Here is a 16,011-nt window from a genome sequence, read left to right on the forward strand (position 1 = left end):
GCCCCTTTGTCTCCACTGAGAAGGGCCAACTGGAAGTAAAGCACATGAGATCAAAATAAGGTTTGAGCCAGATGCTTGGAGCCGGTCCTGTCAGCGGTGAACTCATCCCGATGTGCCTCTGTGTCTGATTTGCCTTTTGAAGTTAGGCTCATACCTTTGGCCCAAGGTGGAGTCCAGATGTCAGGCTGCATGCAAAGATAGCAACAGATAGAGAAAACAAGGAGAACCCACTCCTGCTTGCCCACATTTGGTTCTGGGGGGTCATACAACTTGCAATATCTTTGTCAATATATAAAAGATATGAACACGTGCCAGTGACGGCAATCCATGAAAATGAAAGAATATCCGTAACACAAATACATAACACAACAACAGTGAACACAACAGCATGTGCGTCATATCAGCCTGACTGGTGACGGCACGTTTTGTCCATTAGCTTAGCGACTCAGCAAAGTAAATGAGTTCCTCAATCAAGTCTAATAAGTGGCATCATCTTGCTGAACGAACAAAGAATAGAAAGGACGCCAACAGGCCTGAAGCCTACGGCCTCCTTCAGGCACCAAACAAACATAAAAGACCAACCAAACAGGTAACTACTGGGAAGGATGTGACATTTGAGGGCGGAGAGCTTGCAGGCTATTCAGTAACGGACAATTTAATTCATCTCTTGTTATTAGAGGTACTATAATACAAAATGAAACGTCAGATATGTTTTTTTTCTGCCAGTGTGGCGCTCCATAGTGACAGCAAAGGTGATAAAAAAAATAATAAGTCGAGGAATGTTCCTCAGGCTGCAACCACTGTGTTGACAAACTGCCTTAATTACACCTACAGGAATGTAATGGTTAAAGGTTAAAGAGATCCCAGACATTTCACCTCCATTCTTAGCAAGAACCTGAACACTTAATGATCCTCCATACCAACACCCGCCTGTTATACCAGAGGGGCAACAATGTACAAAGACAACTCTGACTTCTGTTGTTAAGAAGAGCTGCAGCGCAGTACACGGAAAAGAGCTCAGACCTGATTAGCGGGTCTGATTAACGCACCGGCGTTGCGTTTTCTGTGCAAAATTCTGTCTGGCTTGACTCATTATCAGCAGTGATCAGAGGCAGGTCCATCAGGGCCTTCTGTTGGAGCGGCTTAAACCCCCTCCCGCCCTACGACACTCGGGATTAGACACAGCCTTGGCGCCGCTCCACGGACCACTTGTCCTCTCAGTTGGGGTGCTGCACCCCCCGAGATCCCCCCCCCCCGCCACATAACCCCTATTAACTGGCAGGTCAACGCATGCCCGTCATTAACCCCGTGCTTCTTGTTTGTGTTACTCGCGGCAGCGTTCAAACTGTCACTGCGTGCCGAGGTGGCAGATGCTATTAAAAACAGTGCAGCTCCTGTTCCCGATGGTCAGCGGAGGAGGTTCGATGATGATTATAAGCAGATGTTTTGCTGCAGACCTGCCGCACACAGTGTCTGCTTGTGTGATTTCCGACACAAGGTGCAACACAGGCCGCGACAAAGAGGTCTTTTGTCAAAATATCACATGAGTCAAAATGGCCCAGTGTGCAGTAATCTGCATGTGAGCTTACCAGATCATCTCCGTCAACTCTTGTGATACTGCATGAATACTGTGCCAAGAGTGGAAGACAAAGAATGATTATTTTTCTTTGTGCAGTTTAGTTAAAAACACTCCTCCCAAAACCTCCCTCCCTATTCTTTGATCAGATCTCTCCCAGGGAGGTAATGCATGCTCGGAGCCAGCGTTATCGAAGCGACCTTGGTTCTAGGGAGCAAGAGTGTAGCGGCGCCAGGAGCCCACAGAGCGAAGGATGTGGGAGGGGAGGGAGGGGAGGGGAGGGGTTCGACCAAATGTTGCCGAGTTTACAGTACATTTGAGAAATTAACAGTCGGTATGTGGATTTTCTTTTTCCCAACATGAATTGGAGTGACGGTGCAGATCTTGTGCACGCTGCCATCTTACTAAAGCTTCTTCAAATGTATTGTTCCCAAAAAAAGTTCCTTCTTTTTCCAACGTAAACAATATTATTATTATCATCCCCTCGAGTTATTAAATTGTGTCATGTAAAAAAGTATTCAGGTTAACTTCAAAGATGTTATCATGATACAGTACTGCCGCGCTACGTTGCCAACAAATGGTGCATTACAAGACAGTTATCTACAATAGATTATGCGTGAATTAGGAGAGAAACAATACCTCGGAAAAATGCCCATTTCTACAAATGCTATATTTGTAAAAATATGTATTTTGTAATTGAATAAAACACATTTGTATTTATTCAATGCACGATGTGCTTTAAATTCCGAGGGCTTGCACGGCATCTTGGCTTTTTAGTCCACACAGACAGCCGCTCTCAACATGTTCATCGTGTGTGCCATCATTTCAATGGCAAACAACCGAAAACTGGTTTTCAAAAACAGGGAATAAAAGGAAATAAAAACACATTACAAGCGCAAGAGACTGTATTGTGATGAATTGAAAAATGGTCTCACCCTAAGCCAGAAATAAAAAAAACATCTTTAGTCGTAAATTCATCTCTGAAAAATCGAAAACAAACTAACTGGCACCAGAACTGTTATCAGAATCTGATTATCGTATTGTTCAGTTCAGATTGCCGCATAGAAAATACCTGACATCACCTTTCTTCATCACAGCTCACTTACACACTGAATCAAGTACTGCACAGTTACGCTGGAAGAAAGTGCAACCTATTTTGACTCATGCTGCTACGGTATCTGTGCTCTCATCAACCAATGGATTATCACAGTTTGGGGGTAACAGACCTGTCTGTCTGCCTGCCTGTCTGCCTGGTGTCCACAGCTGTACATGCACCGCTCCACTCTGTCGAGAAACCAGGGGCCTCGGAAGTCACAGCTCATCACACACATACACTGACACACTGGCGGAAGAAGGGAATTTGTGCGTGTGGGTCTGTGATCGGTCAAGCAGTTCGGTTTGTGCTCGTCAAAGCCCCTGAGCACAGAGAGAAAGAGAGAGAGAGAGAGAGGAGCGACAGGATGGGTGGCGGTCAGGCCGGTGGGATATTATCTCATCTCCCTTGGGTGGGATCCAGGTCTTTGCTGGCCTGATGAGAGGAGGAGGAAATTAAACCACTCGCTTTTGTAGCAGGTTTAAAGATCACAGAAGGATGTGAAGGAAGAAATGAGGAGCTACCTTATAAGGCTGAGTCAGTGTGTGTGTGGGGGGAGTGTGTGGAAGGGTGTGTGTGGGTGTGTGTGCAGTCATGCTGGGAGGAGTGGGGTCATCCACTTTTCAGACTGAAGCGATATCATCTTCCCAACCTCTGCTTGACCTTGATAAATCCCCCGCCTTTGTAACTCAAACCTCCGGAGACAATTCTTCCTCACCTCTGAAAAATGCATTGTTGCCACTGATGTTGTCTTTCCTGTATGGTCGGCACTTTTAAGTCTGCGTGAGAACCTCCGTGCTGCTCCTGTGCCCATGAGCCACTTGACTTGTTTACTTACAGAATAAGTTATTAGTCCTCCCCGGGACATTAAATGACAAATGCTTCAATAAACGTGTCATTTTAGTTTTGCTTGATTTCATTTTCTGCCGGTAATATTAGCAGTGAAGGGTTGCATTCATATTGACGTCCCAAATTAGATTACGTCAAATACGGTCTTCAGTCATCTTTTCATTTAGCGGCGCTGCGTTCTTTTGCCAGAAATTCATGTTCAAACCAGTCTGCTTTCTGACAGCATCTTGTATTTTCTTCCCTGACATGATGAACTCAAGAGCCGTCACCACTCAGCTCTCACTCCCAACAGCTGAATAACATACGAGTTTTATCTCAAAATCAATTTTGAAATTAACATGTCGTTCAAAATCGGCATATCAGCCCCAACAGATGATTTGATCTTATGTAAGTGATTCAGCAGCCGAGGGAGGAACTTGACAAAGTTTTGAAATAACCCAAATTAGATTTACAGTTTGTTTTTTACAGCAACCCAACCATTACGAAAGCACAGTCGGATGAGTTAACCACTTGCCAATAAGACCAGTATGTTCCAAACTAAATTATCTATGACCCTGGAACAACCCCAAACATCATTTCCTACACAAGCTCATACGTAAACAAAAGAAAACAGTCCTCTTGCTGCTTCTTATTGCATGCACTGAACAAATCCATCAACCCTGGACACATTGAAGGTAATATCATAGAAATATGTCAATGAAATAATACATTCAAATGCATGTCAAGGATAAGAATCCAAAATAAGAACCAATACATTATATTGAAGGGAAATTATGGCAGTATCCACTACTGGTTTCATTCAAAACTCAATTTAAACACATTTAAAAGAAATATGAAATGACTAAATCTCAGACTTCAGGGTTATTGTACCACATGCTAAACATAACATCATTGGAAATTGTTACATCAGTAACCAGCCGCGTAAAATCAGTTAAAAAAATTGAGAAATATGACCTCCATAATCAATATCTTGCGAGAGATGGCACGTTGTTAACCCGTAACTTCCGTTCACAGTTGATCATTTGCTTAATTACTGCTGTACACGTTCGTGCCATCTCGCTCGGGTCCCGGGGATCTGCTGCAGGTATATGTGGTTGTACTTCCAGGGTGAATTACTGCCGACCACCTCACGGCGTCCATCCAACTAAACATCGGTGAAGTGAAGGGATCAGTTGCGCTTGAAGACTTTTCCGTCTGTTTTTTTTTTTGTTCTCTCCTAATAACACGCGTGCGCCCTTATAAAAGTTTTTGCAATTGCTTCTTATTTAAGTTTTGCAGCACCTGACACCCGCCGGCGTGCACTGTGCTGCTGCACAAACACTCCCGTGGCGGACTACACTTTGCTTTTAAAAGCGCAATAATCCGTGCATTAATGCGGTAGTACTCACAATGGCACGCAGCGGCTGGACTGCGTAAAAAAAATAAAAAAAGAACAGCAAAGTTTCCGACTGTCGGCTCTCCTACCTTTTTTTTTTTTTTTTACTGCCTCTGCCCGGACTGAAGGCGTCGATAAGACAAGTTTATTCCGTCTGCATGTAAACTTTACTTCTATTCCTCGGCTGAGCCATGCCTCGAGACATTCTTCGGATCCATCGCCTGTTCTGCAGAGCCGCGTCCCCGCTCACACACACACACACGCACACACACTCACATACACATATACACGCTCGCACACAGGCTGCACAGCGCTCGCGCAGCCAGCTCGCTCCAGCAGGCACCTACACGTAAACTGAGCCCCTCCAGCGGTGACATCACGACTCACTATGGCAACTCTGACTCCACCCCGGTTCAGAGCTGAATTTACCTGTCAGACTACCTCAAGCTCACAACAAACCCTTCCCTCCATTTCCCTGCGCAACTTCAGATGCGCACAGCTTTCTCCATTGAGACTTCAAAATAAGTGAAATAATGCTCTCTCTCTCTCTCTCTCTCTCTCTCTCTCTCTCTCTCTCTCTCTCTCTCTCTCTCTCTCTCTCTCTCTCTCTCTCTCTCTTTCTTCTCTCTCTCTACACACCCTCCTCTCTCCCGCAGCCCTCTCTCTCTCTCTCTCCCTCATGCATACAAAAACACAGTTGAGTCGATTGGTTTGGAGCAACATAACACAGCATCCCTGCTGACTGATTTTAGCCATGCAAATGGGAAAGAGTTCACGATCACTTCCTCGTGAAAAGGGGTTCACTTTGCATGTGTGCAGGCTGTGTGGGCCGGTCTGAGAGCAGCACACAAAATTCCTCCTGCACAATGCCTCGTACCACTGCCTGGAGCTCCCCTGTGGCTCAGTGCCAATCTCATCATTACCTCAATTGTTTTGGCTACAAAGCCAGCTTGCCCCCTCCCTTTTGTCTCCTCTGACCCAGAGCAAACGAGCAGACAATGACCAGGTGAGCCAAATGTCCTGTTTGGGACTCCCTCTGTGTTGCCCCTTCCCCCCACATCAACTTACTTGACTTCAAAAAGACTTTACGATGAGAAAATGCTCCAAAACACCATTAAGACGTATAGTTAATATGCCACACTGTCGTATATAATAAACAAAAAAGTCTGAAGCTATAAGCAACACCAATTAAGGCAAAACAGGCGTGAGAGTCTGCGGACAATTCAAACTCTTCTCGTGTGTTCTACTCCTTCATAAAAAACACCACATTACGGTTTCACAGCAGCTGTGGGAGGGAAACGTGACAGGCAGATTTATAGGACAGACTTCACATTTAACCTGCGGCAAAAAAGGGAGAGGAGAAAATAGTTCTGCTGCAATGTTACCTCAGTGGTATGTGGCTGATTCCTTTGACGCTAAGCTAACCGGCTGCTAGCACCAGCTACACATTTAGGGCACAAACTGGACATTACATTGTTAAATAAAAATATAGGAAAGGAGACATATCATGAAAGTCTATATTGTACAGACAGGTATTGTACAAACTTCAAAGACTAAACAATGATTAGACATTTCACACAAACAACAGCTGCTTCCATGTAGAAACAAGGCGGATGGCGTTAGCAGGCCATAAAACAAAAACAATGTCCTGAAAGATGCTACAACGCTGCGTAGAGCTTTGTGGGTTTGTCACCATGTGCGACACCTTTCACACCACACTTTATCGTTTGATTATTTTTGTTCTATATTAATGCTAAGACACACGACAACATTGCCTCTCTCAACCCACTGACCTGCTCTCGCAGCCTTTCCTGGTGGCCCATGATCGCAGAGGCGTGATGGGGGTATTTCTGCTTCAGATGCTCCAGGAAGGCCTCCCTCTTCTTGTCCATGTCCGGCGGCTGCATCGCCAGGATCTCTCGAGAGCCGCGGGCTCCCCCTAACGTGTGCCTACGAGGGACAGTGCGGCTGCCTTTGGCGTCCCCTTTTGAAGGGGCCGTCCCATTTGGGGAGGCCTGTCTGCGGCTGACGTGCTGGGCGTCCTCCGAGGAGGTTACCTTCAGGTTGCTCTTGCTTTGTTCTGAGGGGACAGAGAGGCAAGGGGTCAAAACAGATGTGCTGTGCTGATGTTTTGACAGGAAGGATGTGTGTGTGTGTGTGTGTGTGTGTGTGTGTGTGTGTGTGTGTGTGTGTGTGTGTGTGTGTGTGTGTGTGTGTGTGTGTGTGTGATGTGATTCCAGAGGTCATGAAGAAGGCTTGTAAGGGCAAATTCAACCATCTGAGACCGAACACTTGAACAAAGTGGATATCATTCAGACTGTGAGCTCTGCTCTTTAAGTTTATCACACTCCATTCGAAAGTAAAGAAAAGATCAAACTAACAGACTCCTTTATGCACAATCATGTTAATATTCTCTCCAGAAGCGACCCAGTTCATTATATATTCATGATGTTTTACGTCGGCACTAAATCCATAATTTAATTTGACAATATAAAAGTCAAAGATATCCATTAATGTAAGAATACAAATGGAGAAACTCGGAATGATATCTAGAGCATCTGTTTATGCAACCAGGGCCTTGCAAAAAAAGTATAAATGAGCAAAAACTGCTTGATACAATACATTTTATTGAAGCTTGACATTTTAATTTGATTTTCTTTGAATCCAAAATGTCTTTTGTTACTTTTTAGGAAGGCTTGAGCCATATTTAAACTGCAATTTGCAAGTTGTTCCCTTTTATCACATAAACAAATACTTTCTTAAACAAAAGAGGTGTTGGTGATGGATATTTTATTTCAGGGAAGAATAAATACAACCTCTTTAGGCACAACAACATTGGTGCACTCTGTTATCTTATTAAATCAATCAGTGCCTGGAGAATAAATAAATAATCCATCAATCTGACATCTTTCCTGTTCCTCTTTTCTGCAAGAGAGGAGAGGAGAAAAGAAGAGAACAGAAAAGGAGAGGAAATAGAAGAGAAAATATAGATAGAAGCAAAGAAAGCCTTGTTTCCTGGACAGGCAGGTATAATGTGAACTTTTCAGAGTGTAATGACGGAAAATAAAGGTACTCTTAATGAGTTCAGCTCCTAAACAGTTGAAAATGGATATTTCAAGTGATTTTCCACTACTGTGGGTTGTTTAATACGGCTTTTTTTTTTTTTTGAAAGCACGCTGTGTGCTTGTCAAAGATATGTTGAGACTGAGAGGGAGGTAATGTAATCTACAGTTTTCACCTGCAGATCTTATGTAGAAAAGCCACTCAAAAATAAATACTAGTGTCACGGTTAAGCTTCGTCAACAGCCCCATCAACCCAAACCCCCACACCTCTCAAGTTCAGAGCTGCAGTAGTCTCATGTACTTCCAATCCTATTTTTAACTCCCAAACAGTTTCCCCACTGCTAACCAAATTACACACAGCAGACAGAACAGACTCAAACCTCTGAGGATCAGAATTAATTTGCGGGTGGCATGTCAGAAAGCTCATTACCTTCCCCAAGTGAACAATCTTTGTCTTCATCTGCTGTTTCCTCTTCCATTGCACTTTAGGATCAACGCACACGGCGGCGGTGAAGGAGTAATACTCGGCTAACGGGCTTGCTTAGAGATTCCAGACGTGGCTCACGTGGAAAAAAAAAGGGGGCTTGAGATAGGCCCTGCCCAACAGCCCCAGGATAGACTGGTGGGGATTTAGAAAGTCAACTGCATTCCAGGACCCAGAGCGACTATAGCCCCTCGCCCTCGGGCTAAAAGCTCCTCTGCTAGCATGGAGCGGTCATAGGCTGAATGTAAATGTGCCTGAGCGAGACAGACAGTATAAAGAGCATTGCAGAAGGAGATGCAGACAACAGACACGTTATCTCGTCTTAAAGCTCGACTCGGAGAACTAACAGGTGTCAGTCAAACTGTCTGACACACATATTATATACACACACAGACACACACACACAGACATACACACAGTATATTCTTTATCAGGTCTTTGTTTGCAAGCTGTCTCTTGTTTAACTCTCAATCCCCACAGAGGGGCCCACCAGACACTAGCATGCATCCAAATGTGTCATAACCTACTTCTGAGCCACATCCAAACTGCTCTCAGCGCATGGCAGCCAGCTAATATGAGATGGAGTTATCTGATCAACACCACTGTCTCAGACAAGTAACTGTCCTGCAGGCGATGTTGTTTCCAATTAGGAACCTCACAGGAGACACTAGACTTTGTGTTTGTTGCTTCTCCGGGGGTTTATTAAAAGCAACACTGTCCTATTTGCCTGACAGTCGGCAAACATGCTCGCCGACTTCATATATTGTGTAGCACATAAACGTCTATATATATATTCATGTGTGTGTGTGTGTTTATGTAAAGGAAGACAGTGGGGGGGTGGGGCTGCGACTCTGCATGAGATCATTTCCTTGCAGCTGCTGTTGTAAGTGACCTGATCTAAATGTACAAGAAGAAGGCGCAAATTGTCATACCTTCACTGGAAAACGTGAGGGGATCAATGGCCTAGTTTGTGGGCCATGTAATTGAAAGTGGTGGGGTGAGCGCATGAACAAACACAACGCTGCAGCTGACGGATGAGGTCTAACATATGGAGACAAGTCTGCTCCCACCCACTGTCTGTTCTCACCCGCTCACATGCTTAGGCTCTCAGCCACAATAGGCAGACAGTTAACCGGCCAATAGACAGGGATCATGTCATTATACTGCGGCACTGAGTTAGCGCCATGCTATGCTAACACTCTTTTTACATAGTTTGTCTGTAATGCTCATTTCAACTCCCAAGAGTTGTTTTGTGAGGAAAAGGTAATTTCCTTTTTTTGGTTGCACAAGCTTCACCTCATGCCTCCTCATCTCCTTCTGCATGTATTAGTAAATTCCCAAGTTTCCCAGAACTATGCGCAACACAACCGGGTTGGCTTGAATATGATCAGCCTTGGATGTATGAGCAGATGGATAGAGCAGCAGCTGTAGCTTGGTAAACATGGTATTGCATCCTTTTCTTATAGATTTCTCCAGTGTAATTGCTAAAAGCAGCAAAATATAATCCAGAAAGGTTCTTAACCTACAACTTCAGCTGAATATGTATGCTATAAATCTCTACAACACATTAAAGGCTATTTGAACAAACCTATAGTATGTATTGACGACTGTACAACAACAAAATGAGCCCCACGCCTCCTATAGCAATGTCTTATAGTTAAATTGTCATTTGGAAAACTTAAAACTACCTTCCTAATAACAACCATCCTCTAGTTTTTGCTTTTGCTTGAATGGTGATGTGAAATATTAGACAATATATAATCCAAAATCGACTCATAGATTGTCAAACATGGGCTGAAATTTGAACAACTTTCAAAGAAATGCAAGTAAAATTCTTGAGTTTTCATCAGAGCCATGGCAGCCAGAGCAGTTAGTGTCAGTGTTTCTGTCCTGACAACGACATGCACATCATCACACGCAACCGAGAGGTCAGCCTTCAGCCAGCTCTCAGTCATAGTTAAAGCAGCTCTTCCAAACCAGGAGTTACACCATGAGGTCTTAACAACCTGCCTCGATGCACGTTCACCCCCCAAAAAAGTAACTCCTTCTTGCAGAGTGTCACAAAAGTGAATTGTGTCTCGACCCAACACATTTTTCCCTGAGGATGAATACAGAATCTACCTATCTTAAGAACGCCGCTCTCTCTTTCACAGCTGCCGGTGCTGAATAAATGGCGGTCCCCTCAGCTGAACGACATCATGAAACACTGGCCCGTGAGCACCGAGGTCTGATGAGGAGCAGGGCCTCCTGCTGTTTGCAGTTACTTTCTAGTTGTCACTTATTTATGGAGGAATGTATCCCCGTGCGCACTCCCACTCTCCCCTACTATTACTGCTCCATAACTACGCAGTTAGACACAAAGCCCTGTTGTGTGCAATAAAAGCAGGGCTCACATAACGATACCCTGAAGCCATGAATAGTAATACACATAACAACGCTGGTCCACTGAGGCCCCGACAGTATTTTTATGATGTTGAAGATATCGGGATATCACATGATCCGTTCAAGTGGAACTGAGCCCTCTGTACAAAAATGATCTTATTTAAATGTGATAAGAATACATTAAGCTTCATGCAATTCAATACACTGATATCATGTCCAGTTTAGCGTGGTTTGGACTGAGACTTTAAATCTTGAATAAAAAAAACGCTGCCGGTGGGATGAAATAATAATGGCTCATTAAAAGATTTCTACTCATACTGGGCGGTCCATCGCTTTGGTCCAGACGGAAATACCTTCACGAATATCCCTTGACTTTTCCTTTTGCATCACCATCAGTTTGACTTTGTGTTTTTTTTAATACATTCTTGATAACTATGAGATGTATGGTAGAGGTGGGGATTACAAATCACTTTCATTTGAATCTTTTCATTCAGTTCAGTTAAAATATTCAGACTCACTGATTATACAATTATGTAAGCTTTTTTTCAAATATAATTAATCGCATGTTAGCATGCCAATAATAGCATTTAGCTCAAAGCATTCCTTGTACAGTATCAAAAAGTCACTTTTTGTGGCTGTCGACAACGTCCTAAAATAAAACAGGGATGCGTTTCTAAAATATCTTGATGTAAACTCTTCAGCGAAGTGAAATAGTCTAATTTAATGCATTTATTTTACAACAAGTAAGGCTTGTTAAACTGATTTTTTTTTTTTAAAAAGGCAACATATTTACCCAGCATCTTTGTTTTCCCATCAGCTGTCCTTCCTGCCAAACCGAGACCACCTGATTCGATGCCCTTCACTTATCTGGTTACTCTCTTCCGCCCACAGCCAGCGCTGCACGCTGACCCTGCCGAGCTACAGGAGAAGGCTAATGTGTGAGCGTCTGTGGAGGTGACCCGCTCAGAGCCCACAGAAAAAGACGCAGATTTCGACACCGACCTGTCACTGATTGCTGATCTGACAGATAAGCTTTTTCTGTGCAGGTAACTGACACCAAAGTGACAAAAATGCCCCCGCAATGCGGACTGGCCACATTTTTCACAACAAACACACACACACGCACACTGACACACACAAACACGCATGCACACCGCGCACACACACGCACACACACACACATATTCATAAGCAGGAAATATCTCACTTTCAATCTGGGTATTTGTTTCACTCTTTGCATGTTCAAGTCATACAAAACTTCAATTTTTAAGGATGTTGACGGTTAAGAATTTCGCACACAATGGGAAAAACACGCCACACGTGTGAAAGTGATTCTTTACAAAGAGAAAGGTGAAATAGGAACCTTTAGGAGAGGGGGGGGATTTCATTTCTAGTCTCTCCTCAGGCTCACTGCCAAGGAAAATTGTCCGCATCCGAAATCCACCAATCAGAAAGACCAGCGTGAATGAGGCGACCTTTACCCTCGAGTCCTCCCCTCCAAAAGGCCGTGGATGAGTGCTGCTTTGTTTTGATTTTTTGGGGGGTTGATTATATGACTTTCAGGTCACAAAGTCACGATTCCCAAAGGACAGCAGGCTGCTATTTTGTCTTGTTATGGTGTATTAGCACAGAACTGGCCTTAATGAATTCAACATGGTTGTCAAAATAATTCAGAAATTCGTGCTCTTCTTAACAGAAAAACGCCCCCTCCTACATATTTCTCCATGGTTAAACCACATCCTTCTCCTCTCTTTGTGTTTACGTGACCTGTTGATTCAAGAGTGAAGTCCACAATGCGCATGTGTACTGTGAGAGCATTCACCCGGAGCCCATTGACACTGTATACTGTGAACTACAGCGCAGTGCACAGATACCATCAGCTCTAAACTGTCTCCTCACTATAGTTGTCCTCCCCATGAAGACACACAACTGTCCACTCCCTCAGGAATAAAATACCACCAAATAAAGCACCGCACATGAATTATTCACAATGAAGCTGACAAATTTACCCTCATTAGTGGCTGAAAAAGTCAAGATTCAGATTCCTCTCCTGAAGTTCTGTAGCTCTTGACCGCTCAGCACATGACTGGATTTTCTGCTGCTACTTTTTTTTTTTTTTTTATCTCTTCTACGTCTTCATCTTCACTATCTTTCTGCCTGTCTTCCCCACCTTTTATCCCCTTAATGAGACATCTCCCGGCTGCCCTGCAACTGTTAATGAGCGTACGTCCCCACCCTGTTGGCTTAGACCACGGCAACATCTGTCTCAGCTCAGACTTGTGGACACCCACAGCTTGGCGGTACGTACACTGATTGTGATGCACGTCTCAATTAAGATACACATGCATATGTGTGGATACAGTAAGAATGTGTGTATGCGTGTAGTCAAACACACAGGCCCGCCCGGACTTTCCGCTCTGGTGAAGCTTTATAAACAGACGGGAGCTGCCAACTTGACAGGCAATCCGCCAAAAGATATGAGTTACAGACATGTGGTCTGGTGCGCGAGTGTCGGTGTCAGCGATGGGAATAATAGCAGTGGTGGGGTGAGGAGATGTGATATCAAAACAGCGATGGAACTGCGGAGAATTTGACAGCCTAACATTGCAAAATAAAGGTTAAACACATATGTATCACACAGGGGGACTCCCAGTGTGAGGCGTTTGACTGTAGCTGGGCTCAATGAAGCACGACAAATTGATTTTTGCTGTGCGTTGCTTCCAAGTGGAATTGCGTATCCTAAGACTTCTAGATCTTTAACTAAAGTGAAAAGTTAAACCCTTTACTGAATGGACTACAACTTCAAGGTTTAACTCAGTCATTCGACCAGGTTAAATCTCTCTTCACAATTCTGCAAATAGATATATTTCGCTCTGTCTCCCTCATCCCTCCTTCCTTTGCTTTTTTTTTTCTCCGGCTATTGTAAACAAGCTAACAGGAGCTGAGAGAGGAGCCACCGGCGGAGCGGGCTTGTTAGTTCTGATACTTGCTGTTAAGACAGCCAGAGGACAACTCAAACAAACAGCTTCGTTTATTGGCCGGCTACACTCATCAGCACAGACGCTGTGCCTTTCTAGCCCTCTCTGACGCACATCAGGCCCGGATCAATCAGTTGTTGCTGTATGTTTGAGGTGCACTGCATTTTCGTCACACCAGGGGGTGCTGCTGAAGATGCACCGGGCATGATGTGGACCCATCAAGGGGGATTTGTGTGTATGAGTGTGTGTGTGTGTGTGTGTGTGTGTGTGTGTGTGTGTGTGTGTGTAAAAGAAGACTATGAGAGGAAAATGTGTTTGTGTGGCTCCTCAATCTTGCACAAGGAAGTAAGCTCCAGCATATTTCCTTTGTCGTTTATTAACCGAGACACTAAGTGCTGCTTAATGAACCGGTGTGTTTGTTAGTGTGTCTCTGTGTGTGTGTGTGTATGCACACAAGCGCACATGTGTTTGCCAGTAAACCCCAGCAGTGTGTACACTTCATTAACTCGTGGCGAGAGTAGGTGTATAAGTCAACCTGGACGCCGACTCAGATGTCCGCGGGTCTCCCTTGACAACCCGTCTCTGGGCCAACAGCGAGGCCGGTGGCGTCCTGAGAGGGAGGCACCCATTGTAGCTGGGAAGAGGACATCATGCTACCTCTTCTCAAAATCTGATTTCATCCGGGTCACGGGCTGCATCTTCCCGAGGACCAAGAATCTCCCGAGGAGATCCGAGCTGAACTCTCTCCCTGGATAACCGGTGTGCACTGGACTCAAAACTATTCCATTGCAGTTAATTTAATCCCTCCAAGTCCCCGGTGGGTGTAACTCATCTGTTTAACAGCCTACCGAGTGTGACTAGGGCTGGCTATCATTTACATTTTTTCATCCTAGTGCCGATTCCTTATTTGAGTTTCAATACCGAAATTAGATTTTTTTTTCGCCAGATGAGTGACTGGCATGGCGGTTGTTACATTACATGTACTCGATACCGCAGGAGTAAATATTAGAATTGCCACTCAGTAACACGCTATACAATTCAACACCACCACAAAATACAGGCTCCAGTTTGGATGTACAGCTGAATAAACACCGCAACACAAAAACTGATCATTCTATCCTTGCAGGACTGTACTATGCGTGCAGACTGATGGCCAGGTGGTTCACGAAATATCAACCGACTATCCTATTTATTTTGTGGCGAATTCATCCTTTGAGCCTGTATCTGCATGGGACTCTGGACATGTGATCTGCATATAGATTCGGAGTAAAACCAGCAGAATGTTGCCTGATGATATTTTGCAACATATTCTGCACAAAGTGAGAAAAAGTCAGATTCTCAGGCCTCTCTCCAACTGTGTGCTTGTTGATAAGAGATCTGCCATCTATTTTGGCAAGTTCTCTCTGTCAACAAATTCAAAACAAGTGCACACAGCGGAAATGCACTTGCGACACCAATATACATTCAAAAAACTCACACGGGCACATAAACACAAACTCCAGTAAATTTAAAGTATGGTTTACCTAAAATACAGAGTGAGGCACCTGCTCTTCTTATCTGCTGATAATGAGACGGTGTAAGACAGACGTCGATGAAGACGCACTAGAGATTTCACAGCAAAGTCCTCAGCACATTTCAGCAGCTTTGGTCCCTTTTGCCGCAGCAAGTTAACTATGCGTTCAGCCTGCATATGCCTTTCAATATGCCTGCTCTCTCACAAGTTTGTAAAAAAGTGATTGCGCTGCAAGTGACTCTCTTCATAGTGATAAGCAGCTTAGGTCCTGGACTGGACCAGCCAGTCAATTATGTGTTTCTCACTTTTTCCCTCCCTGCACTGCCTATCTCCTTCTCCGCTGTTTCCTATGCATGCTAGCACAGCATAACTAACATCAACTTCAAGTGTATCCCGTACACAACACCTCAAGAATGTCTTAATAAATCAAATAAAACAAATTAAATCTGCTTTTTTTAATATACTTTATGACATTAGGATTAAGGATAAAGGTGTATTATATCAAAATGTAAAGCTCAAACTCCTAAAAACTGCACTGCTCCGCTATGTTACACTGTCCAAGTCTCTCCGATTGTGTGCGTCAGAGAGCTGATGAAACCGAGTGTCCTGCTTTGGAGCGGTGAGTGCTGCTGGAGCTGATAAGTGATGCAGGTGGTGGAGGGATGTGAAATAGGCCCCCGTTCAGGGGGAGCCACTCT

At 44.2% G+C, this 16,011-nt stretch overlaps 1 protein-coding gene across 7 annotated transcripts in view; it reads right to left on the minus strand.

Moving 5' to 3' along the window:
• The window catches only part of si:ch211-285f17.1 (sickle tail protein homolog), an 88,084-nt gene that overhangs the window by 34,608 nt on the left and 37,465 nt on the right, over nucleotides 1-16,011 (minus strand). For 6 of the 7 annotated variants that reach the window (XM_068582166.1, XM_068582165.1, XM_068582159.1 and 3 more), the window contains exon 2: nucleotides 6,687-6,973. In XM_068582166.1, the coding sequence (XP_068438267.1) occupies nucleotides 6,687-6,973 (287 nt within the window). Of the gene's footprint in view, nucleotides 1-4,982; nucleotides 5,389-6,686; nucleotides 6,974-16,011 lie in introns of those variants that run through there. The other variant, XM_068582163.1, reaches the window with a different exon arrangement.

The sequence above is a fragment of the Clinocottus analis genome, unplaced genomic scaffold, assembly GCF_023055335.1.
Source record: "Clinocottus analis isolate CAN_PGR_092001 unplaced genomic scaffold, fCliAna1.0.p SCAF_18, whole genome shotgun sequence".
Taxonomy (NCBI): domain Eukaryota; kingdom Metazoa; phylum Chordata; class Actinopteri; order Perciformes; family Cottidae; genus Clinocottus; species Clinocottus analis.